The 23,750-nt window shown below is 55.9% G+C and overlaps 2 protein-coding genes across 5 annotated transcripts in view; one reads left to right on the forward strand and one right to left on the reverse strand.

Moving 5' to 3' along the window:
* Positions 1-4,769, reverse strand: part of sfi1 (SFI1 centrin binding protein) — a 42,201-nt gene extending 37,432 nt beyond the window's left edge. For 2 of the 3 annotated variants that reach the window (XM_088936046.1, XM_088936045.1), the window contains exons 1-4: positions 4,556-4,693; positions 2,108-2,232; positions 1,185-1,328; positions 810-881 (exon numbers count right to left, since the gene is read on the reverse strand). In XM_088936046.1, coding sequence (XP_088792172.1) covers positions 810-881; positions 1,185-1,328; positions 2,108-2,157 — 266 coding nt within the window. In that variant the 5' untranslated portion in view covers positions 2,158-2,232; positions 4,556-4,693. Of the gene's footprint in view, positions 1-809; positions 882-1,184; positions 1,329-2,107; positions 2,233-2,430; positions 2,512-4,555 lie in introns of all 3 variants that reach the window. The other variant, XM_088936047.1, reaches the window with a different exon arrangement.
* A 51-nt stretch (positions 4,770-4,820) lies between these two features.
* Positions 4,821-22,468, forward strand: eif4enif1 (eukaryotic translation initiation factor 4E nuclear import factor 1). 2 transcript variants are annotated; one of them, XM_088935557.1, is made up of 19 exons: positions 4,821-5,960; positions 7,859-7,976; positions 8,543-8,616; positions 8,873-9,003; positions 9,132-9,403; positions 10,184-10,382; positions 12,352-12,521; positions 14,665-14,803; positions 14,993-15,172; positions 15,682-15,932; positions 16,998-17,060; positions 17,372-17,519; positions 17,774-17,856; positions 18,165-18,304; positions 18,876-18,957; positions 19,072-19,195; positions 19,497-19,871; positions 20,240-20,413; positions 20,930-22,468. In XM_088935557.1, the coding sequence occupies exons 2-19, from the start codon at positions 7,878-7,880 to the stop codon at positions 21,127-21,129; spliced, it is 2,904 nt and encodes a 967-aa protein (XP_088791683.1). In that variant the 5' UTR covers positions 4,821-5,960; positions 7,859-7,877; the 3' UTR covers positions 21,130-22,468. The 2 variants fall into 2 exon arrangements, with proteins under 2 accessions (XP_088791683.1, XP_088791685.1); XM_088935559.1 differs by having other exon boundaries at positions 5,941-6,295.
* The last annotated feature ends 1,282 nt before the right edge of the window (positions 22,469-23,750 follow it).

Consider the following 23,750-nt stretch of genomic DNA (forward strand, 5'->3'; position numbering starts at 1 on the left):
GACACGGCTAGTTCTTGGCCCGCTGAGAGCAGGACGGGGCTTGAGCCAGCCAGGGCATCACCCCATGTGGAGCAGGAGCACCAGTGACTGGCCTCATCCTGGTGATTCCAAAGAGAAGCGGAACCAAAATAATAATAATAATTGCTTACACTTATATAGCGCTTTACAGGTAATGGGGACTCCCCTCCACCACCACCAGTGTGCAGCCCCACCTGGATGATGTGACGGCAGCCATAGTGCACCAGAACACTCACCACACACCAGCTATCAGTGGGGAGGAGAGCAGAGTAATAAAGCCAGTTCATAGATGGGGATTATTAGGAGGTCATGATTGGTGAGGGCCAGGGGGAAATTTGCCCAGGACACCAGGGTAACACCCCTACTCTTTTTGAGAAACGCCCTGGGATTTTTAATGACCACAGAGAGTCAGGACCTCGGTTTTACGTCTCATCTGAAGGACGGCGCCTGTTTACAGTGTAGTGTCCCCGTCACTATACTGGGGGCATTAGGACTCACACAGACCGCAGGGTGAGCGCCCCCTGCTGGCCCCACTAACACCTCTTCCAGCAGCAGCCTTAGTTTTTCCCAGGAGGTCTCCCATCCAGGTACTGACCAGGCTCACACCTGCTGAGCTTCAGTGGGGCTGCCAGTTCTGAGTTGCAGAGTGATATGGCTGCTGGATAGTTATATAGTTACCGATTCCTAATAGTGGAAAAAAAGCCATGCTGTACATTCCTGTGGGGGGTGGGGTGCAGTCCCGCCCTGTGCGCTCAGCGTGTGTGGGCTCCTGGGGGGAGTGAGAACTGTACCTGGCTCTCGAGGGCCGGACTCGGCCGAACGTCCTGGAGATCCACAGGTACAGGAACTTCCTTGCGAGATGTCTGTGAGACAGGAGACAGGAGGCATCAACAGTCCGGCTCCGGGCTTCTTCTGAGTCTTAACACACGCAGTCTTAACCTGAGACGCAGCTCTGGAGGAGTGAGTTCACATGCATTATGAACAGCAGGTCTGTCTTGAGCACAGAAAGGCTCAGAGGAAGGATGTGACTATTTACAACCCAACAAATTAAGCCAGCGCAGGACAATACCTTGGAATGTAATGGGGCTTACTCCAACTCTATTTAAAACATGAGGGCTAGTGTTACCTTTTAATTTAATACAGAGAAGTAATAATAACAAGCGCACCTGATCCTGAGCTCCTTCAGCCGGCCTCCCCTGTTCCAGGTGTACCCCACTCTGTACTGGACCCTGCGGGCCCCCGGGGGCCGGGCACTGCCGAGCACGCTGCCAGTCAGAGGGCACCGCTGAGCCCGGGCTGCCTGGACGCCACTGAAACAACACAGACCAGAGGGGGCGCAGAGGAACACATCAGTACCTCACGTGCAGCCCTGCTAGGACTCTCGAGAAGATACACAGGCTAAACGGCACAAAAAGAAGCCAGCAGCCATATCACCCTGCTACTCACAACGAACAGCCCACTGAAGCCCAGCAGTGTGGGCCTGGCCAGTACCTGGAGGGGAGACTCCTGGGAAAGCTGAGGCTGCTGCTGGAAGAGGTGTTAGTGGGGCCAGCAGGGGGCGCTCACCCTGCAGTCTGTGTGGGTCCTAATGCCCCAGTATAGTGATGGGGACACTATACTGTAAACAGGTACCGTCCTTCGGATGAGATGTAAAACCGAGGTCCTGACTCTCTGTGGTCATTAAAAATCCCAGGGTGTTTCTCGAAAAGAGTAGGGGTGTTACACCAGTGTCCTGGCCCCATTTCCCCCTGGCCTTTACCAGTCATGGCCTCCTAATAATCCCCATCTCTGAACTGGCTCCATCACTCTGCTCTCCTCCCCACTGAGAGCTGGTGTGTGGGGAGCGGACTGGCACATCACCCAGGTGGGGCTGCACGCTGGTGGTGGTGGAGGGGATCCCCATGACCTGTAAAGCACTTTGAGTGGAGTGTGCAGAAAAGAGCTATAGATGTGTGAGGAATTATTATTATTATTATTATAAAGAACCCCACCACTCTGGTCCATCAATCGTCCAGACAGGAGCAACACCACTCAAACCACAGCAGGGACCCAGGTTGTAGCCGATACCGCGAGCGAGCGAGAGCTTCACCTGCCGCGGCCTCTCTCCGAGCGGACCCTCCCGAGCTCGGACCCCAGCATCTTCGCGGTCAACACGGCGCGGCAGCCGAAGGCGGGGGCTCCTAGACGAAGCTGATTCGCGCACAGCGAGGACAGCTGAGGCGGAGAGAGAGAGAGGACTCGGTCTGTATTGCGTTTGAAATGGCCTGCTCTGCGCCTGACATCCACACATCAGTCAGGCTGAATAAACCAGCCGCAGCCTGGTGCAAGTCTTTCCGATTATACAGACTGAGCAATATAAGAAACAACAGAAAGGAGAAGAAAAACACAACGTTTCAATGAACTAACCTCAACCTCTCTCTAGGGGCGGAGTAGTGGATCTATGGCTCAGGATCTGCGCCTGTGGCCGGGAGGTTGCTGGTTCGTTTCCCGCGACTGACAGAGGAATCCCACTCCGTTGGGCCCCTGAGCAAGGCCCTGAACCCCAGCTGCTCCAGGGGCACCATATAAATGGCTGACCCTGTGCTCTGACCCCCAGCTTCTCTCCCTGTCTGTGTGTCTCATGGAGAGCAAGCTGGGGTCTGCGAAAAGACAAATTCCTCATGCAAGAAATTGTATATGGCCAATAAAAGTGATCTTATCTTATCTGAGGTGGGCCCAAAAAAGGCTCCACAGCCAGAACGGTGTTTTTCTTCTCTTTTCAGCAGGGAATAACCCTTTACTAGATCCCTTGCAGCCTACACGTGCTGACACAGCTCCCTACTTGAACTTATGAAACCTGCTGCTAAAATTTCTAATCCTTTTTTAAGAACACAGCCTACAGATTAGGGGCATTGCTTCAATTCTGTGTTAAGGGTTCAGTCATGAGCATGACTCAGCCAGGCTCCTCTGACTGCTGCAGAAGCCTGCACCTCGTCAGTGAGGGCACGACAGAGCTGATCTCACCCGCTGTGAGCATCAGGCCTGAAGAAAGGACACACAAAGGAACTATCAAGAGAGAGGTGAGTAGCCGAGTCAGCATGCGTAGGCTGCAAAGTCCCCAGCCTTTGTTCTCCCTCTACATTACCTTTGCCTACTGCCTTGTCTCTCTCACACCTGAAGAAGGCCCCACGGCCGAAACGTTGTGTTCTCTTTCTTCTTTTTTTCAGCATGGAATAAGCCTATTACTTGTTCCTTATCAAGAGAGAGGCCTTGTTCTCATCGGGGACTTGGAGGCTGGATTGAGTCACCGCAGACAGACTCATCAGGAGGGAGTCAGGGCCTCTTCAGTGAGGACCAGAGGTCAAGGGTCGCTGACCGTGACCGTGTCGGAGAGTGTGGCACCGAGGGGCCGGACGACACACTGACTGTTGTGCACAACAGACCAATCAGCGGAGAGGAACAGCTAAAAACGTATTCCACATCGAAAGGAGAAGAGACGCAACGTTTCTGCCGTGGCGACACCTGAAGAATGCTCCACAGCTGGTACGTTGTGTCTCTTTTATTCCCCCCCCGCAGGGAATAAACCTTTACCTGTTCCCTTGCAGCCTGAGCGTGCCGAACTCAGTCAGCAGAGAGTCCAGGCGTAAGGGTCAGGGCAGGAGAGTCCAGCCACTACAGAACTGCATTCGGAATGACTGACAGACGTCAACACTCCTGACCAGTGATTTCACCTGCGCCAGGTCTGTTCAATACAATTTCAGTGTGCCTGCTAGAAAACGATGACGTCACTCTCCTCAGACTAGCTTGGTGCATTTGCTGCAGCTGAGAGCGAGATCACAGCCCGTCAGCGGACGGCCGCTGTCCAGGACACCCGGAGTCACAGCTCCCTGGGCTGATGGACGGGGGCCGAGTGTGGGGGCCGGGGCAGGAGAGTCCAGTCGCTACAGGGCCGCACTGCTAGGGCCTGAGGACAGCCTGACCGCAGGGCGCCACCCTGATCGGGTCCTGGACACGAGGTGACCGCCTGAGAGACGAGGAGGGGGCAGCCCGGTGCACTGGGGACGCCCTGCCTGCCAGTGGGGCGAGCTGGGCTGCAGGGGGCAGCGGGACAGAAGCCCGCAGAGCTGCTCCTCTGTCTCTGCCCTGCGGCAGCGGGTGACTGCGGCCACACTCCCTGACCAGTCCAGCTGAATTGCCCTCACCGACATGGTCAGCATCACGAGTGTCGGCGTCAGCTCTGCTGCGTCAAACGGAAGGGTTGCACACAAGCCGTTTCTCTGAAGGAAGTTTCTGTTTTAGTCAGAAGAGATGAGCTTCTGCTTGGACAGTCCAGTGCCTGGAGAGCAGGTGGCACCGTACTGTACGCCCTCTGAAAGCAGCGCTGACCCACTCAGCGCGTAACTGTAGCCTCTGGGAGGAAGACGGGCTTGAGCAACGACCAAGCGTCTTATTAATGCTGCCGGCTCTGCGTGGTGAAGGAAGCTGAGGGCAGAGGGGGTGTGCAAGACGACTGCAGCCGCCTGCAGAGCGCGGGCGGCGGCCGGACCGCGGAGCTCACCTCGCCGGGCGTCGGAGCGAACCGGCCGGACCCCCCTGCCCGCCGGGCTCGGCGACGGACACGAACCTCTCGAATTCACTCGACTGTGAAGCGGTTTCCCCTCCGCGGTCCCGCTGCTCGCAGCGCGTCTGTGTCTCTGAGCGCCTCCCGTCCCGCCGGCCCGCTCGCTGGCGGCGCCGCGCTCCCACAATGCACCGGCTGCCCCGGTTGCCATGGCGCCCCGACGCCGAGCAGCTGCGTGTCCGGCTCGCTGGCGCCCCCCAGTGGACGGAGGGGGCGGGGGCGACCGCTCTCCCTTCAATATCGGCAGCCCACCACCCGAACAAGCGCTTTCTTGTTCAGTAAAACGTGCACAGCGCTAGCAGGGCTCTATTCCTGATGTCCTGTAAACTGGGGTTCAATTCAGCGAACAGGGCTTTCGTTCCTGTTGAATTTCTGGACGAGTAGGACAGTATCGGCGGAATGAAATGATTGCATTTTTGCGGCCTTTATTTATTCGTGTTGACCAAATACCTTATTCTTTAAGTATCCCTTATGTGTTGGCTGTAAACAAAACTGACTTCGGTCTTGGGTGCATAGTTCACCCCGGGCAGGGATTTTTGTGCGTCTTTGACACACTACAAACTCACAGGCAGGGGCGATAAAAATATACTTTATATATATTACACATCTTTACCGTACAGAGTACGCCTATAAACTAGTGAAATTGTTCAGCATTCAGAATGCCTGAATTCTGCTCTCCCTCTGCGATTCGTGGACAGCAATAGTTTTCATTGGAGCCTTTTTCTAATCTGTTACCGGTCAGGGAATATCAGTGGAATTGTTTTGCTTAACATAAACAGGTACGTCAAAAGTATATGTAGTAAAGGCGTTGAACCTCTAAACACTTCAAAGTTTAAAACTGCGGGGTGTATCAGACCGAATCAAATCACTTGACAATGGTCTTAGATAAGATGCGGTATAAGATTTGTTTTTTTCAAACACTTGATGACGCGAAACACATTCTCCTTCCTCTCGCGTCTTGCCCACGCCCCCCGCACGTCGCGCGCAGCTCGCCAGTCTCAGCCTCGGGCTCGCGGCGCTCCTGCGCCGTGATTGGTCAGGGAGCAGCTTAGGCGCCCTCGCCGTTCGCCTGCGGGGTCCTACAAATGGCGACCTTAAAAAATCCTCCGTCCCCTCGTTAGCAAAACCAAGCAGCGAAGGAGGTGGAGTGTTTTGCAAGTCTGCGCCGAAGAGAGGCTTCAGCTTCACCATCTGTGCGAGATTGTAGCCGACAGTGGTGTCAGGCGGAGGTTGAGCTGTATATAATCCCCGCGAAGACCCCCCCCTCGCTGTGCAGTGAGCTGCTGGGAGAGGATCTCGCTGCGGCGGAGAGGCGGACCGGAGAGCGGAGAGAAGCCCCGAGGTAGAGTTGGACAGTGAGGCGGGCGGCGGGGCCACCATCGCCGGCTTGGGCTCCGACAGCACAGCCGGGCGGGCAATAAGCCTTCCGTCGGTCGCTCTTTGTTGCGGGGAGGAGATATCACGAGTCGGTGGTGGGGTGGCGAGTTTTCTTTGCCTATTCCAATGTTTTAAGAGCTTTGTTTTCGTGCCGGCGTAGAGAGCGCGGCTCTGAGGCTGCTTTCTGCTTTTGTGGCTGAGTCGCGTCTGCCGGTCGCGTCTGCATCCAGTCCCGTGAAAAAGCCGCTCTCTTCTCGGAGTTAGACCGAGGCAAGGGGAGCGACCGCACTCCGGTCCCGGGTAAGACGGGTCGAACTCGTTTTGTCATGAGCTGACCGCTGCTCGGCGGCGTCCGGCGTCGAGGAACTGTAGCAGACTAAAGCCGAACTCCGGGTCCTGCTGCTCCGGTCGGGTTCGGAGCCCAAAGCGACGCGCAGCTCTGGCGACAAAAGGTGCAACGTTTGAGTGTTGAAGCCGCAGGAGGACGTCTGTCGTCTAGGGCAGTTCACCGATTTTCTCTCAAACTGCTGCAGTTGCCGGAGGTAACGGGAGAAAAGTTTGAGAGTTGAGACCAGGCCCGGGCACCCCGTTTGCTTGTTTAGCCGGAGCTCTCGGCATTACTGAGCCAAGTTCGTCTTTCGGACAGTCTTGCCCGGCCGACACGACGCGCAGCTTTCAGAACTTCACCGGCAGTCGCTCGCCGGGCTTTGGCGAGACCGCCGGGCTGGTGGAGCCGGCAGCCAGCCGGAGGAGCCGGGTTAAGTGTTTAAAATCCCCCCTGCGGCTGGAAGTTGATCTGTTATGACTAGAATTTAACGATCCAAGAGACTGACCGCGAATTTAAACCCAAAAAAATCCAGGTGTGGAGGTTTCAAGCCGCCGTCCAAACCTGTGAGCTGCCCGAAGCGGGCCGGGTCTCGGTGCGGGCGGCCGGTGACGTGCCCGCCTCCTCTCTCGGTACCAGCGCAGGGCGGCTGATCGGACTGGCAGCCGGACCCCGGCATCAGACTGCTGGGCGCTAAGGCGTCTCGTCTAGTTCCCGTCTAAAACCCGGCAAGTGGGATTTAAAAACGGGTTCTGGTCGGGTTCTTAAAGTTTGCTTGATGTGATCGCTTGGGACCGCTTTGCTGTGAGCTCTACAGGTGTCTTCCTGGGGCCTGGATAAACTGCTGCACTGTAAAGGCGTTATCCGCTACTTTACAAAGCGGTTTTGAACGGATTTAAGACGGTTCCTGGTGCCTTGCGCTTGCTCTCTGCTCGAGGGAGAGTAACTGACTAGTGTTCTGGATTGAGGTCCGATTTAAATCAAGCAAGGTTCCGTTCCGTCGACCCATCCGCTTCCTAACGGTTTTATGAAGTGCAGGGCCGTGGGGGCGCCGGAGTCTATCCCAGCAAGCAGCGAGGCAGGGTACACACCGGGCGGCACGCGCAGACCACACCAGGCTTGCACCAGGGCCAGTTTCTCCCAGGAGGTGCACTGGCAGGGAGACTGGAGCACCCAGAGGGAACCCATGCGAATGCTGGGTGGTGGGGGGGGGGGGGACATGCAAACTCCACACAGGCGGCACCCCAGGTCTGGAATTGTACTCGGCGCCCCCGTGCTGTGCCACAGTGCTGCCCGGCAGCGTTTTTGCAGCCCTGAAGCGTGGATGTGTGTGGGCTCAGGGCCGCAGAAGGAGGTGGATATAGAAATGTCCTGCATCGGGCGGAGGACATTGTGAACGATGAAGCAGAACGTCCCCCCCCCCCCCTCCGGACGTGAGCGTCTGCGCGCGTGTGCGCTGGGCCCGGCTGACCTGGGATTGTTTGTCTGTCCTGTGAAAGTGACATCAGAAAGCTGAGGGCTGTTTTCTGACTCGGCAGGTGCTTGGATCTGAGAGTCATGGAAAAGGCAGCAAACCCCGAGGCTCCGGAGGGCGGCGGCTCGCCGGCCGCCATGCCCAGGGGTTCGGAGAGGACATCGCCTTACAGATACACTAAGGTAGGTTGGCGACGCTGTGAGCTGGCCTGGCAGCGGCCGGTGTCGGTTGTCGCTTCCTCGCAAGCTTTTCAAAACGCTCTCTCATCTGGCTCTCCTTGGGGCGGCCGCCTTCCTCGGGCAGGGTTCGAAAGCTGGCCCCGAGCTCCATGAAATGGCTGTTCATCGGCAGGGTAGGGAAGAAACTGTCCCTCTGAGCTTGTGCTTGTGGGTCTGTTGTACAGCTGAGCGAGTGTTGCTCCAGTAAACGGGCCCAGGCTGCAGGTCCATGTCATTAATTTAGTCAAAAACCATCGCGCCCTTGCTGGCCTGAACTTGGTTCCTGTCCAAATTCATGGTTCTTACTTCAACCGGAGCTCAAGCATTGACTTGTGCTTAGGCGTTGCAGCTTATTCAAAAGGGGTTTTCAAGTTGGAGTTGTTTTGATCAGATCTCATGTCCCCAAGAGTACCGTCACGAGCCGTACTAGTACTGCTCCGGGTTTCCACAGAAACCTGGGTAAAAGTGTGTTTGTGGCTGAAAGGAACGTTAAATCAGAATTGTAAGGCGCTCTGGCTCTGCTGTCGCAGGAGGAGCTCTTGGAGATGAAGGAGTATCCCTGCTCCAACGAGAGACCTGAATGCCTCCTGGAGAAGTACGACAGGTACTGCCCCTCGCCGTCCGTCCTCAGCTGCCCGCGGGCTGGTCTGGGTAGTCTAACTGTTAGACCCGGGGTTTACTGGAGGCAGAAACGGGAGCCTGCTTTCCAGCACTAGATCTGCAACTAGCAGTGACGGTTCTGGGTCAGTTTTCAGTCGGCATGTTCCGCCCCGATGAGCGGTTACATTAAGAGCTGAGGATGCGCACCTCTGGGCTGTCCAAAACGAGCTCGAAACCTCCCTTTTTCCTTCCCGTGCTAGCGATGGCGTGTGGGACCCCGAAAAGTGGCATGCATCCCTGTACCCCAGCTCGGAGCGCAGCTCGCCGGTTGAGGGGTACAGGAAGGATTACGCCGGAGACGAGCGGGTCCCCCTGAAGCGCAGGATGGCAGGTGAGGGAGGAGCCCCGAGGGTCTGGGTGTGGTGTTGGGGGGGATGTGTGAGGTGTGAGAGACGGACGGTTTCCTCTTCCCCCCCCTGAGCCGTCTCTCCTCGCCCCCCCCTTCCCCCCGTGCTGCAGATCCCCGGGACAGGCTGAAGGAGGAGGACCTGGACGTGGTGCTCAGCCCCCAGCGGCGCAGCTTCGGCGGGGGCTGCCAGGGCACGGCGGCACTGGGGCCCCAGGCGCGGCGGGCCGTCTCCCCCCTGGAGAACAAGGAGAACGAGAGCCTGCGGCTGGGGGCGGCGCGGCGCATCGGCAGCGGCCGCATCATGGCGGCGCGCGGCTTCGAGCGGGAGGCGCGCGGCGAGAAGGAGGCCCGGGAGAGGGACTTCAAGGACAAGAGATTCAGGGTGAGCGCAGCGCCCCCTCTGCTCCGGCGGGCTGAAGCCGAGCGGCAGGCGGGCTGAATCTCGTTGTGACTAGGTGAACTGGGAACGGGGGTAGCACGGCAGCGCAGCACTGAGCATTGCTGCCTCACGGGGCTGGGCCCTGGCATCCTTCCTGGGGGGTGTGCATGTTCTCCCCGTGTTTGTAGGGGTGTACTCCCACAGTCCAAAAACATTAAATAACCTCAGGGACCCCCGGCCCTGGTGCGAGTTCGCGTGTGCCCTGTGATGGACTGGTGTCCCGCCCACGGTGTGCCCTGCCTTGTGCCCATTGCTTGCTGGGACAGGCTCCGGCTCTGCCGCGACCCGGAATTGGAAGAAGTGGTTAGGAGATGGATGGGTGGAAGCTGGAAACATGTTCCTCGAGTGACACTGCTGCCCCCTGGGAGTCTGGTCTGAGGCCCGGGCACGCTGTGCTCTCCCGTCACTCGGTGGTGTTCTGGTCCGCTTGAGGTGCTGGTGTGAGTGGGCCGTGCTGTCCAGCAGCGGTACAGCAGCTGAGCTCCTCCCCCCCCCCCAGTGTGACCACAGTTCTCACAGCTGCAGTGACGTGCGTCTTGACGTGGCACGGTCTTGCCCAGATCTTGAGAGGCCCCCAGGCTGTACTGTAAGAGGCTCATCCAGATGGTGAGAGACCACCACCGCGATCTTCTCCCCTTCCTGAGCTAATCCCAGGGGAGGAGGACAGAGGTACAGTCGCAGAGAGTCTCACGCTCCGGCGGTGTCCTGTCTCTGCCTGCCCAGAGGGATTTCGGAGACAAGCGGGTCTTCAGCGAGAGGAGACGAAACGACTCGTACACCGAGGAGGAGCCCGAGTGGTTTTCGGGGGGCCCCACGAGCCAGTCCGAGACCATCGAGCTCATCGGGTTCGACGACAAGGTACTGGAGGAGGAGAAGAGGCGGAGCAAACGCTCCAGGAAGCGCTCGGAGTCCGTCAAGGAAGGCAAGTACCAGGGCGGGGCAGGGGGCTTGTTCTGAAACAGCTCAAAGACAACGCACCCCCCCCACCACCTTAATATGTAAACTACTTTGTGTGCAACTACTTTATACATCAGGATTTACAGTGCTGTGAAAAAGTAAGTACACCCCATGAAAAGGTGTGTTTTTCAACATATTTGCATGTGTGGATATTTGATCTTCATTTCAACAATATTGATAGATAAAGGTGATCTAATTTAACAAGTAACGATGAAAATTATTCTTTGCAATCATTTATTCAACAAAAGTCAGAAGTGCAGTTGTCTGCAATGGAAAAAGTTAGTACACCCCCTGGCTACAATAGCTGGTTTTGCCCCCTTTGGCCGGAATCACTTTTTGTAGGCGTTTTTTGTAATTGTCCATCAGTCTCCTACACCGACTTGGAGACATTTTTGCCCAGTCCTCCTTACAGAGCTCCTTGAACTGTGTGATGTTTGAGGGCCTTCTTGCATGTACTGCCCGCTTCAAGTCCCCCCCCAAGCATTTCTGTGGGGTTAAGATCAGGGCTTCGACTTGGCCATTCTTTTGTGGTTTTGCTTGAGTGTTTTGGGTCATTGTCTTGTTGCAAAGTCCACTTACGGTTCAGCTTTTTGACAGATGGCCTCACATGCTCCTCAAGTAGGAGAAAAGTGGGGGCGGTGCAGGATCTGCGGCTGGGAGGTTGCCGGTTCGAATCCTGCAGCCGGCAGAGGAATCCCATTCCATTGGGCCCCTGAGCAAGGCCCTTCACCCCAACTGCTCCAGGGGCGCCATATAAATGGCTGACCCTGCGCTCTGACCCCCAGCTTCTCTCCCTGTCTGTGTGTCTCATGGGGAGCAAGCTGGGGTCTGTGAAAAGACACATTCCTAATTCAAGAATTTGTATAGGGCTAATAAAAGTGATCTTAAGTACTCTCTGGTACAATGTGGAATTCATGGTTGACTCTATGATGGCAAGCTGGCCAGGCCCTGAGGCAGGAAAGCAGCCCCAAACCATAATGCTTCCACCACCATGCTTTACAGTTGGTATGACGTTCTTTTGGTCAAAGGCAGTTTTTGTTTTTTGCCAAGCATGACATCTGGCATCGTGGCCAAACAGCTCTACCTTTGTCTCATCTGTCCAGAGCACATTGTTCCAATAGTCCTGATCTTCACCTAGGTGTTGTCTGGCAAACGTCAGTGCATATATATATTCTTTTTTTGAGAGCAGAGGCTTCTTTCTTCTTGACCTCGCATGTAGAGCAAAGTTGTGCAGTCTCTTTTGGAAGGTTGACTGAGGCAAGACTTGCCTGTAGATCCCTTGCTGTTATCCTGGGCTTCTGGGAGACTTCCTGCAGCATTTTTCGGTCAGCTCTGCAGGTGAGTTTGGTGGGACTACCTGGCCTGGATAGATTGCTTTTAAACCCTTCCCAGTCTCATAGGCATCAACAGTCTTTCTTCTGAGGACCTTGGAGAGCTCTTTTGATCTTGGCATGATGTAGCCACACACCTCAATTGCAGAGACCAAACCAGACCACGGGTTTCTGATGTTTATATAAGGCTGTGCCCTCCAAGTTACTCTAATGTTCTAATCATTTGCACCTGATCCTAATTTTAGGCATTTGGTGCGATGCTAAAGGTCGGGTGTGCTAACTCCCCCCCCCCACACACACACACACAAGGAAATTGCATTTCTGTTAATTTTAAATAGTACAAATGGGTGCAAAATGTGTTTTTTCACTGTTATGTTCTAAAATTAGATCACCTTTATCTATCAGTTTTGTTGAAATGCTGATCAAATATCCTTTTGTCCAAAAATATAAAAAAAGACCAACCTTTTCCTGTCACTTACTCTTTCACCCCACTGTATCTGTTCACTATTAGTCTTTAGTGTAATGTTTTATGCTGCGGTGTTGAGTACTTGAGTAGCTGGAGCGGCCCTGGGGCTCAGCCTGCGCCTGTCCCTGTCTCCCCAGCGGTGGAGTGCAACGGCGGGCTGGCGGAGGAGCCCGAGGCGGAGGTCTGTGTGGACCTGGCGGCGGACCAGGAAGTCCCGCGCCGCGTGGTTCTGGCGGAGCCCGGCCCCGGCGACTTCGACTTCAACGAGTTCTTCGACCCGGAGAACACCGTGCCGGGCCTGGCCTCGGTAAGGGGGTGGGGGAGCACTGCATGCTGGAGTCCCGGGGCTGCCGCTGTGTCTGGTCAGCCAGGGTGGGGCGCCCCAGCTGCTGAGGGGTAACGCACAGATTTCTCCAGCAGCAGGTGTGCTGAAAGGGGAGACTAAACGCATATGGACCCTGCAGGACTGTCTGGTACAGTCTAATCGGTCCAGAGACACTCGTCTGAGAGAACTACTCCGTCTTTTTGGTTTTTTTGAGAAAACGGAGGCATGAATTAGCCTTTCTCCGTCTGTGAAGTTAGTCTTCCTTCACTGTATATCTCCTTGTGAGCTACCTCTAAAGGAAGGCTCATTAAATCGCCTTCAAGTCTGACTCTCTCCTGCTCTGCTCAGACGGGGGGTTGGGGTCTCCCTCCTGCCTGTGTGGAGGTCTGCTCGGCAGCGATTCAGTGGCTGGGACGCTAAGACTTCCGCACAGGACTCTGCTGTCCTGGGACAGTGGGGGGCTCACAGCCGCAGCAGGGCTGCATGTCGGGGTGCTTGCGGGGCCTCCGTGTGGTCACTGGGTTGTGGGGGATCATGGGACGGTGCCGGTCACCCTGGTGGCGCTGGCCCCCTGCCCAGCAGTTGGTGCTCGTTCGTGACCACTGATCACGTGCCTGTAGCTCTTCACACCTGCGATTGTGGCTGCAGCTTGTGCTGGTGTGGCCGGGACTGCTGTGCACGGGGCGCTCACCTTCACGCCTGTCTGTCCTCCTTCCGTTGGGCAATCTCGACTCCTGCGATATTCTCAAATAGCAGCACTTTTCCCAGGGTATGCGTAAGGCCCGGAGGCTCTCCAGGAGCGTGTTGGTTCCTGAGCGCAGCAGGACTGCAGCTTGTTCAGTTCCCCTGATGGGGAAGGGAAGTTCTGGGGGTGGGGGGACTCGGGTCGTCAGCTTCCAGTCTCCATTTTATTTATGGGGGGAGGGCAGTGGCTGTTGTGTTTTGCCTTTTCTGACAAACTTATGCCCATCACTGGTTACCGACGCTCCGCGTGTGCTCGTGGCTCTGTTTAGGCCTGGTGTTATGTGTTTGTTTTCCCAAATGATTAACCTGTCCTGATGTAACGCCATGTTCTCCCTCTGTGAAATACAAGACCCTTCTAGAGATGTCGTCATGGGTGAACTGCGTTGACTGTGTGTAACTGTACTGTCTGTCCTCTGGTTTCATGGGTGGACATTGCACAGAGCCCTGCCACATTAAAATGAGCAGCCCTGGATCCAGACCACTGAGCACAGAACAGTGCAAGCCCAAGCACCTGTTCGTTTTCCCAGGGGCAGCAAGGGCCTGATGCAGAAGGGTGGGTGTAGGATAAGGGGTCAGTTCCATGTGTTTTTGCGGTACTTGGTGCTCAGTTTAATAGTGTCACTCTGGGGCACAGGAGCTGTGCTTTTAGCTGCATTTATCTGCATGGAGGTCGTTAACCTCTGGTTGTAGAGCTGCAGAATTGTTCCTGGAGACATGACCGAGTAGAAACCGGTGGCAGCAGCCAGGAGTCCCTTTCTGATGTTTCTCCAGGTCCCAGAGCAGCTTAACCCTCCTCTTCTTTCCTGAATCTGCCGATTAAACAACCGGATGAAATTCTCAGATCCCTTCCAGACTAGCTGGCCTGCAACCAAACGAGCCGGCTGGGCTGAGCAGCCTCCTCTTGCCATTACCCGTTCTTATGCTCTTGATCTCAACTGACCCACATAACCTCAGCACCACTGTCAGGTCTCCCGCACGGCAGTGCGCATTGTTAGTCTGTTCCCATGCGGCACGTGTCTCTGCTGTTTGTGTGATGAGTGCTGATCTGACGGCAGGCCCCACGTTCGGGGTCGGAGATCAGAGCTGGGGGCAAATCAGCCCAGTGAGGCCGTGTTGAAACGAGTGCTGTGTTGGTGTCTCACTGCTGTTCTGTGTGTCGCTGAGGCTCATCTCTTGGCTCCAGTTGACAAGGTTTCAAACTGTCAGATGGGGCGTTAGAATTCCCCTTCCCCTCTCCCCACCCCAAACCCTCTCCTGTCGGGCAGAAGACTTGGTTTTCTGTTCACGTAAGTGCCTTATCCTTCTGCTCTTTGGACACTTTCCTGCCGAGGCCCAGCTGCCTGGTTTTTGTTGACCGTTTTCTTTCATCTCCCTCCCGAAGATGATCGAGGACGTGCTGGGGGAGCGCCCGGTGCTGGCCAGCCGATTCAGCCGCTGGTTCTCCAGTAACGTCAGCCCGTCCGGCAGCCGGTCCAGCAGCCTGCGCTCCACCCCGCACGAGGAGCTGGAGAGGCTGGCAGGTGAGGCTTTGCCGTTTTTGCGTGGTGCTGGCGAGGGCGTGGCTCCGCTTTGGAAGCAGGATGGGTGGCGTGGCGTGGCAGGGCCGAAGGGGGAGATCCTGGGGGTTCTGCTCTGTTGTGCGCAGAGGGAAGTTGCCACCTGCTTTGGCAGCAGGGTCTCTGAAGGGCGCCTGTGTCTGCCTGTGGCAGGTCTGGAGCAGCGGTGCATCTCCCCCAGCCTGGCCCACTACTTCGCCCCCATCCAGTCGGCAGAGGAGAAGAAGGAGAAGGACAAGGTGGATATCCTGGAGCTGCTGCAGAAGGCCAGGATCGACCTGAAGCCCCTGCTGTCCAGCCTGTCCGCCAACAAGGAGAGGCTACGGGAGAGCTGTGAGTCTGGAAGGGAACACAACATTGTCACTCTTCTATTCATCTGGTTTCCTGAAACAAATGTATTTTTCTAGCCCTTTGATTGGTTAAGATCTGTTTCACTGATGGGTGGCGCAGGCGCGGTGGTGAGCACTGCTGCCTCACACCACTAGAGCCCTGGGTTCAGTTTCTGGGGTGATGTCTGTGTGGAGTTTCTGTGTTCTCCCCATGTTTGTAAGGGTTTCCTCTGGGTGCTCTGGTGTCCTCCCACAGTCCAAAGAACCGTTCTGGAAAAATTGGCCCTGGTGTCAGTGTCTGTCTCTGCCCTGCAGTGGACTGGTGTCCTGTCCAGGGTGTGCCCTGCCTGTTGCTTGCTGGGATAGGCTCCAGCTCCTCGGTGACCCAGAACAGGAAGAAGCGATTGGACGGATGTTTCATTCGTCCCTCCATGGGTGTGCCCACAAGCCTCTGTGCTCCGCTCGGTGCGTTCAGCCCGCTGTAAGGCCGCTGCCTGTCCCTGTCGCCCCCAGCTCACTCCGGCGTGGTGCTGTCTCTGGAGGAGGTGGAGGTGGGCCTGAAGGGCCTGAAGGTGGAGGGCGAGAGGCCGGGGGCCGGGACGCCCTTCATGGCCGAGCACCTGGAGGAGGCGCTCGCAGGCGGCACTAGCGCCGGGCCCCGACCCGGGCCCACGCGGCCCAAGGATGGCGACATGTCGGCTTTCAACAAGCTGGTCAGCACCATGAAGGCAAGTGGCACGCTGCCCACCCAACCCAAAGCCAACGTAAGTCTCCGCACCTCTCCACCGGCCTAGCCCGCGGGCGTTGTGGTGTGCATGTGGCTTTTGTGCCTGAAGCGCTGAGGCACGGTGGGACAGTATTCTCAGGTAACGTAGTAAAAGCAGGTCAAGACCGCAGGCTTGCTTGCATGTGCACTGCTGCGCCTTTTGTGCAAAGGGTGGTGGGAGTATGGAACAAGCTACCCAGCCATGATGGAGCCGACACCCTGGCTTCTTTGAAGAAAAGGCTGGATGAGATCTTCCCGTCTACTAACTGCCCAGTGGTGGACACGTGGTCATTCAGGCCGTAGCTTTTTTTAAGTTTAGTTGTTGTCCCTTGTTTGCAAAATAATGGGGAGCTGCATTTAACAAACCGGTTTCATGCCTTTTGCAGATGAGGAACGATTTAATTCTATCCTACTGCACAGCAGGAACAACAGAGCCTTCAAACCTGGGCACAGTTATAAGATTCATTAAAAAGAGGTTGAATCAGGGTTGGAGAAGCAGTTCTTTGCTGGGGAATCGTTCAGACTGAAGTGCTGCTTTGCTTCGGGTTTAAATTGTGGGCTTCAGGCATCAGTTCCTTTTCTTGGTCTCTGTGCGTCACAGTCTTCTCATTGGCTTGAAATGCCCGAGATCCTGGTGTGACCTGAGTGCTGTGCAGTGGGGATCGTGTTCCCAAGATGTTCTCTGGCTATAACGAAGTGGTGGGCATAACTTTGTACTTCCTCGGGCATTTCCAGCATAAAGAAACTGCACCCAATTCATCCCAAGCTGTGATGGGGATTGAACAGATTTTCAGCGCGGGAGTCTTTCTTAAGCGTTGTCGTTTCCTGATACGTCTGAGCAGACTTGGTTCCCCGCCTTGTGTGAGGCGGGCGGCTCTGCCGTGCGGTTTAGAGGGCCGAGGGCGACGTCGGGCCCTGCGCTTGTGGCTGCAGTCCTGCTGTCTGCGTGGTGTCTGGCTCCCCGTCGTGGCTCAGCCCTGGCGGTGCACGTGTGCGCTGGCGTGCTGGGAAGCCTGGATTACACACCCTTTGTGTTTAATTTCCCCTCACCCCTCCGTTCCAGCAAACCCTGGACAGCCAGTTCGTCCCCTCCACAGAGCTGCCGCCCCAGAAGAACATCCTGCAGGTCAGTCTGGGGGAACTGGCTCTACACTGGTTTCTTACTCCAGGAAAGACCCCATTATTTTCATTAAAAGTCTGTTTTGTCATTAAAATGCCTTTATGATTAACAAAAGGGAGATAGTGTGCCTACATTGCAGCTCATAATCCATCTTCCTTTTCATGGCCCGTCTGTCATCATTGGCTTTAGCTGCTCCCCTTGACTGTATTAGTTTGTTTTATCTTCCATCTCTGGGAAACACTGTTCCATCTCTGGACTGTTAATCCTTCATTGTCTTTCCCTGTTGATTTGGGTCTGTGTCCTCTGTCTCTCTGCAGGAGATCCTGGGCCCCCAGGTGCCCCCGCCACCTGGCTCCCCAAGTCTCCTGGGCGGCTTGCTGGGGCAGCGGGGCCCCTCCCCGCCCCTGTTCCGTCCGGGCGCCCCGTCCCCGGACTACTTCCCCCTGCGCGTGCAGCCCCCGGCAGGTGAGCACTCCAGCGGTTCTCTGGCAGCTCCAGAGGCCAGGAGCCGTCGGGATCGGTTGGCGTATGTCCCGGTCTGAGTGAGGAGCCAGCTGGGGGCCCTGCTTCACTGCAGGTCTAGGAAGAGCTCGAACCCGTGTCCCAGGGTGCTGGAGTTCTGTAAAGCTAGCAGCGATGAGGATCCAGCTCCAGCTTCAGTAATGCATGGTGTTGTTGGTGGGGAGCCTTTCACCCTTGGATGTGTTTTGACGTTCCAGGATTCCCGGCCGGAGCACAGCCCCTGCTGGCGGACTCGTTCCCGGAGGTGCACAGACCCCTGAGCCCCAGGGCTCCCCAGCAGGTCAGACACCCCTCTCCTCCTCGATCATCGCACCCGTGGGCCTTGTGGGCTGAGACTCAGAAGGGGTTCTGGGCGGCTCGGCAGCTGCTTCTCGGCTGGTCACCCAGAAGTCCTTGGGGTCTTGGCCCACAAGCATCAGGAATCCCCGATATGTTCATCTGCTCAATCTAATTAAAGAGGGGTAGCTGGCGGTTGCGAGGTCCTGCCGTCAGCGAGGTGCTCCTCGGGTGTGGATGGGGGTGCAGCCCGTTCCGAGAGCGGAGGGCTGTGTGCTGACGCTTGTGCTGAGTGGGCCTGTTCCCTTACAGATGAGCTTGCTGGGGCTGGACCAGGCGACGCTGGAGGCTCTGGCGTACCAGCAGGACCTGGCTCTCCAGGCGCGGCAGCTGTACCAGCAGGGATTCGGGAAGGTACCGCAGGACAAGTGCCGGGAGTCCTACCGCAGCAGGTACTGCGCCAGCCTCGGGCATCAGCTGGAGGGAGCGCTTCCTTGAGTACAGCAGACCTCTTCCAGAGAGAGAGAACCTTTTCCCAAGTGATTGTTGAGCCGGTTGTAGACGCTGCAGGCCTTGTAAAGCCAATTTATTTATAAAACCCAAGAATGCTGTACATAATGATGAAAAGATGGAAAAAAGTACAGTAGATTGGAAGAGAGAAAACAAGAATGTATGGGTTCATACAGTAAGAACACAGGGGAATCAGATGTAGTCCCAGGTAAAAAGGCGAGTTTTGAGTTTGGGTGTGAAAAGCTGAAGAATCTCTCGTAGACTTTCAGGAAGAGCATTCCATAACAAAGGAGCAGTAACGGAACAGAGAGGTTATGGTTAACAAGAGCTTTGGTCATTCGCAGTTAATTGATCCCAGGATCTTGCCCAGCCAGTTCCTGAGCTCTCCCAGGTACCGCAGTGGGAGGAGCAGGCTGCTTGTTACTGTTTCGTGCTCCGAGGTGGTTGTATGAGCTTGAGTGACTCGTGCGTGACTTTCTCGGCTGACGCTGTGTCTCTCCTCTGGCTCGGCAGGCAGCCCAGGATGACCCGATCCCCAGGGCCCGGCGTGCACCGCGCCAGCAGCAGCTCCCCGGGCAGCACTGTGACCAGCATGGTGAGTCTGGTGCCGACGGGGGGGTGGCAAAGGGTCCGCAGTGACGGAGCAAAACCCTCCCCGTCTCACACCTTCCGTTTCTCTTCTGCAACCCCTCGGCCTGCCGGTGTCCAGCTGTCGCCATCCTTCACGCCAACCTCCGTCATCCGCAAGATGTACGAGAGCAAGGAGAAGAGCAAGGAGGAGTCGGGGCCCAGCCGGCCGGAGAGCAAGGAGGACAGCGCCCTCTCGCAGGAAGGTAGGTGCCCCAGGCCTTCCCCAGGGGGGCTAGCGCCAAGCACGCGTCCACCAGGCCTAGTCCTGGAGACCTTCCACAGGTGGATAGTTTGCATTGACGTTCCTCCTTTAGGCTTTGTGATGAATTCTGGGGAAACGTGGATGCTTCTGCATCGGTTCTCCTGAAACGTTTAATGGTGCCGTTTTCCTGAAGGCACCGAAGCGCTCTGCTCGGATCTCCTCTTGGGTGGGGCTGTGCAGGGGGCCTTGACGTCGGTGCCGTCCGTCCCAATAGGCCTTCTCCCGTTTCTTCTCTCCCGCAGACGGCAGCGCCTCCCCCAGCTCGTTCCTGGACAGCGCCGAGCGCAGCGGCTCCCCTGGCGGCGGCGGCGGCGGCGGCAGCGGCCTCAAGCCCGCGGGCTTCGCGCGCTCCGCCTGCTCCACGCCCGTGTCCAGCCAGGCCCGCGCCGCCAAGGAGACGGAGCGCCCCGCCCGGCCCGCCGGCCGCCGGACCCCCACGCTCGTGTCCCCGGGGCCCGGTGGCTCGCCCTTCCCCCGCCCGCTGTGCCCCATGCCCATGCTGTCCCACGTGCCCCTGGTGCGGCCCCCTCCCCCGCAGCTCCACCCCAGCGTGGTACAGAGGATGCTGGCGCAGGGCGTGCAGCCCCACCAGCTGCCCCCGGCCCTGCTGCAGGCAGGTTAGTACCGCCCCCTGCTGCCCCGTGTTAGCAGGCGGCAGAGTTTCTGCCGCTTCTGAATTTCTGAGCTCTGGGCGGTAAAAACCGCTTCTGTGCCCAAGAGAGCAGGCTGGTTTGCAGTGTCTGAGAGAAGGCTGAGACATTTCGACTTCCTTCCAGCGAAAACGGGGAAACGGGCTCTGGTTCCTCTCCCGTCTGTCAGTTATCCCCCCGGGGATCTGTCCATCCCATCGCACCGGCTGATGCTCGAGCTGGGAGGGCTGTCGAGTCTGAAATGGATCAGACTGCTCTGCAGTGGGATTTTAACTTGAGCACAGCTCCCCCTGCAAGCTGTGCCTCACTGCTCCTCTCCTTCCTCTTGCCGACAGGCATATTTCCCCCTGGCGTTGACCTGTCCCAGCTGCACGGTCTGCCCGCTCCTCTCCTGGGGCAGCCCTTCTACCCGCTGGGGGTGGCAGGACACCCCCTGCTGCCCCCCCGCACCGGCACCCCCCTGCACCTGGCCGTCCTGCAGCAGCAGCTTCAGCAGCAGCAGAGATCAGGTGAGCGAGGCGGTCCCGGGGTACCGGGCTGGCGCAGCAGTGAGGTCACGCTCACTCGCAGTGTTCAGGGGGGTCGGGGTTTCCTCTGTGAAGACCTAGAGGAAACGGGAGTGTGCTGTGACAGGGAGGCCTGAGGGCGGACTGGCTCGGGGTAGATCTCCCAGACAAGACCTGAGCAGAGAAGCTCAAACAGCTCATTCCTTCAGCTCAAGCGGTTCAGTGCAGCATTAATCTGTAAGCATACTTGTCTGGAGTGGTCGTCACACCAGCATTAGAAAAGCTGACAGGGTCCCATTTGTAACCAGGAGGTGCTTGGATTGCTTTTTTTTTAACTGTACCCAAGACCTTGTTCAATGCCAGTAGCTCGGGGCAGTGGGTGTAGGTGGGAGGCTCTGGACACAGGCTCTCCTGGTTCGAGTCCTGGGGGGTTTCTGCCAGAGCCAGTGCCAGGTCTCCTGTCTGCTATCCGAGGACGGGGAACTGACAGCCGCGCTCTGCTTCTCCCCCCCCCTCCAGCTGCGCACGCGCCCGGCCCCCAGCTCCCCGGCAGCCTGCCGCAAAGCAGCGCCCCGCACCGGACCAACCCACCCCCGCGGAGGGGGGGCAGCCCCCCCGCCGGCCTGGCCAAGTGGTTCGGCTCGGACGTGCTGCAGCAGCCCCTGCCCTCGATGCCGGCGAAGGTGATCAGCGTGGACGAGCTGGAGTTCCGGCAGTGAGGCTCGCTGCCGGGTTTTCTTTTTCTCTCGGGTGGAAGAATGTGAATTTTTTTCTTTAGCCTTTTGCGAGCGGCGGAGCTCTTCAGTGTGACGCGAGCCTTCGTCGCGAACTGTCGGGGGACTGGAGGAGCCCTGCAGGAGTAAGACAGGGGAAATAAGTCCTGGAAGAGGGAGGTACTGGGGTCTCGATTTGCTTTCCTTCCAGCTCTTATTTCCTGTGTTTCCTAGTGTATCCGGTATGTCGTTTCTTTTCTTTGTGTTTTGCAGTAAATATGAAGAAGAATGTATAGGCCCAGACTGTACAGACAATGGGTGTAAATTAACCTTTTTTTCATCCTGTACATAAACACATCTTTCTTTGTATGGGGAAAGGTCAATCTGCTGTATATACTGTTAGTGTTTGGTGAATGCCTCGTTACAAGCCAAGTATGCGTGAAGATTTTTGTTTTGGACAGTGTCAAATCCAGCCCAGTATGGATCCTGTAGTCTTTTTTTCTTTCCCCCCCTTTCCTCTCCTGATAGAAATGGTTAACTGCACTGAGAGAGAGAGAGAACTCCACTTATGGCGCATTCGTTTTGTACATAGTTCAATTTCTTGTCAATTTAATTTCCCTCCTCTGCCCCTCATCCCCCCACCCCTCCCACCACTGCACCTCCTCCTGAAATTCACTTTTGGGAAAAGTTTTGGGGGCAGAGAATCCTTTCTGTGCAGAATCGATCTGTTTTCTCTTGGCATCATGTGGGTGAAACCTGGGCCTCATTGCTCTGCAGATTAATCCACTCCACAGCGAACCAGCTGCAGGCTCGTGTATCGGCGCCAACACCACCGCTGGGTCCTGCAAAGCTTCTGTACCTTTTCGGCTGAGTGTTCATAGAGGAGCTTGTGAACTTTGATTTTTGTTGCTTTTCTGCTTTGTCGGTACTGCTTGTGCGACCGCCCTGCTGTACAGGTGGAGTTGTGTTCTGGAGTGGCTAGACTGCTGTGCACTGGGAATCTTGAGTTTCCCTAATAAATTATAGCATTGTAATTTGAAGAGCTGTCCCAAGTTTTATTTCCTGTTCTTTAAAAAAAAAAGTGATTCTTGGCTTAAGATCCGAATGGTGTTTTTTGTGGTCGTGCCTTTTCTCTGTGGCTGAGGCGTTTTTATTTTATTTTTATAATTTAAACCCCCCCTACCCCACCTCTTCCCCCTCACTGAGAAAGCACTGCTCTGTAATGTCCAGGTGCGTTTGGCTCGGGGAGTGGGGGAAGGGGAATTGTTTAAATATATATCCAAGTGCTATTGAATATAAAGCACAAAATTAATAAAAATGTTCAATAAAAATCACTCACTAAAAACTGGGCTGGAGTGTTTTTCTTCCCCACTAAGGCCGTCTGCGCCACAGGCGCTGTAGTTAATGACTCTCCTCTCGGCTGTAGAAGGAAGGAGAGATTCAATTCAAGGTGCTGTATTGGCATGACCGATGGGTACAATCAGTGTTGCCAAAGCAAATAAAAATAATAAAATTAACATGGAACAAAAAATTAAAATAAAATTGACAGACATTATGCCCCAACGAGCTCCAGCACTGCAGCATCGGCTCCACCAATTGCCAATGCGCATCCTGCACAGGCTGGAGACTCGCTGGGGCCATCCTCAACGAAATCAGGCCCATTAGGGAACATCGCACAGTATTTATGCCCTGAGGAATCATTCCTCAGGGCTCAGACATTGAGTCACTAATCCTGCCTTGAGTTTGTCTCGGCTTCAGGTTCTCAGATGTATTTCTCAGTGGGCTTCAGTCTTCAGTCTGCCTGATTCAGCTGTGCAGCTACTGCCTAAGCTGTTTCCTCAGCCTCGGCTCTGTTTGTCCTCTTCAGTGCTGTCATCGAATAAATGATCTTGATTGCCGCATACCTTGGCTCATTGACTCTTAATTTTCGCCGAGCCCATTTCAACACCTTGTTGGGCCCGGCGTAACAGATATTAGACATTTACGACAAAGACATAAAATATTTACATATGCTGTAAACATTGAGCAGTATTGGGAGATAGACTCACTGTTCCTCAGGCTGTGACAGGAGATCACATACTAGGCTGCCAGTTCAACTGAGTTCTCTCCTCCCTCTCCCAGTAGGATTGGGACCTGTTGTGATTCTGGCAGGTGTGGGAATTCTGGGATTAGCTGTGTAAATTTGGGGAAGAATGTTTGTCTAATCCCAGAGTATCTGTCATAGTGCAGTAGGAAGTGCACCTCTGTCTCTATTTCTCCCCGCTGGCAGTGGGAGCACAGCCTGTCCTCTCTGGGCAGCCAGGTCTGCCTGTGTCGCCCAGTTTCTGTGGCCAGGCTGTGGTCACTGAGCCTGTACTTTGTCAGGGTCTGTTTCCGTTTGTTGTTTCTTATCTTGGTCAAATATTCGGCTAGTGTGTATTGTCTGTTTAGGGTTCTGTAACATTCCAGTTTATGTTGTGTGTGTGTGTCCCAGTGTGTGAGATATTGCTGTTTGATCTGTGCTGTGATGTGGTGGAGTCTGAGTTGTGGTGCTCTAGCAGTGCTGTCCTGATGCTGGTTAGTGTCGGTGTGGCTCAGGTCAGTGAGCCTCAGGACCAGCTGGCTCAGGGGGCTGTTTTGGGCTCAGC

This window comes from Atractosteus spatula, chromosome 17 (genome assembly GCF_055471065.1).
Source record: "Atractosteus spatula isolate fAtrSpa1 chromosome 17, fAtrSpa1.hap1, whole genome shotgun sequence".
Classification (NCBI taxonomy): Eukaryota; Metazoa; Chordata; class Actinopteri; order Semionotiformes; family Lepisosteidae; genus Atractosteus; species Atractosteus spatula.

Bases quoted from the DNA above. Each gene is read 5' to 3' on its own strand.
- eif4enif1 (XM_088935557.1), top strand. From the start codon at position 7,878: ATGGAAAAGGCAGCAAACCCCGAGGCTCCGGAGGGCGGCGGCTCGCCG. The intron at 19,196-19,496 runs GTAGGTGCCCCA...TCTCTCCCGCAG, and splicing joins CAGCGCCCTCTCGCAGGAAG to ACGGCAGCGCCTCCCCCAGC. The intron at 20,414-20,929 runs GTGAGCGAGGCG...CCCCCCCTCCAG, and splicing joins TCAGCAGCAGCAGAGATCAG to CTGCGCACGCGCCCGGCCCC.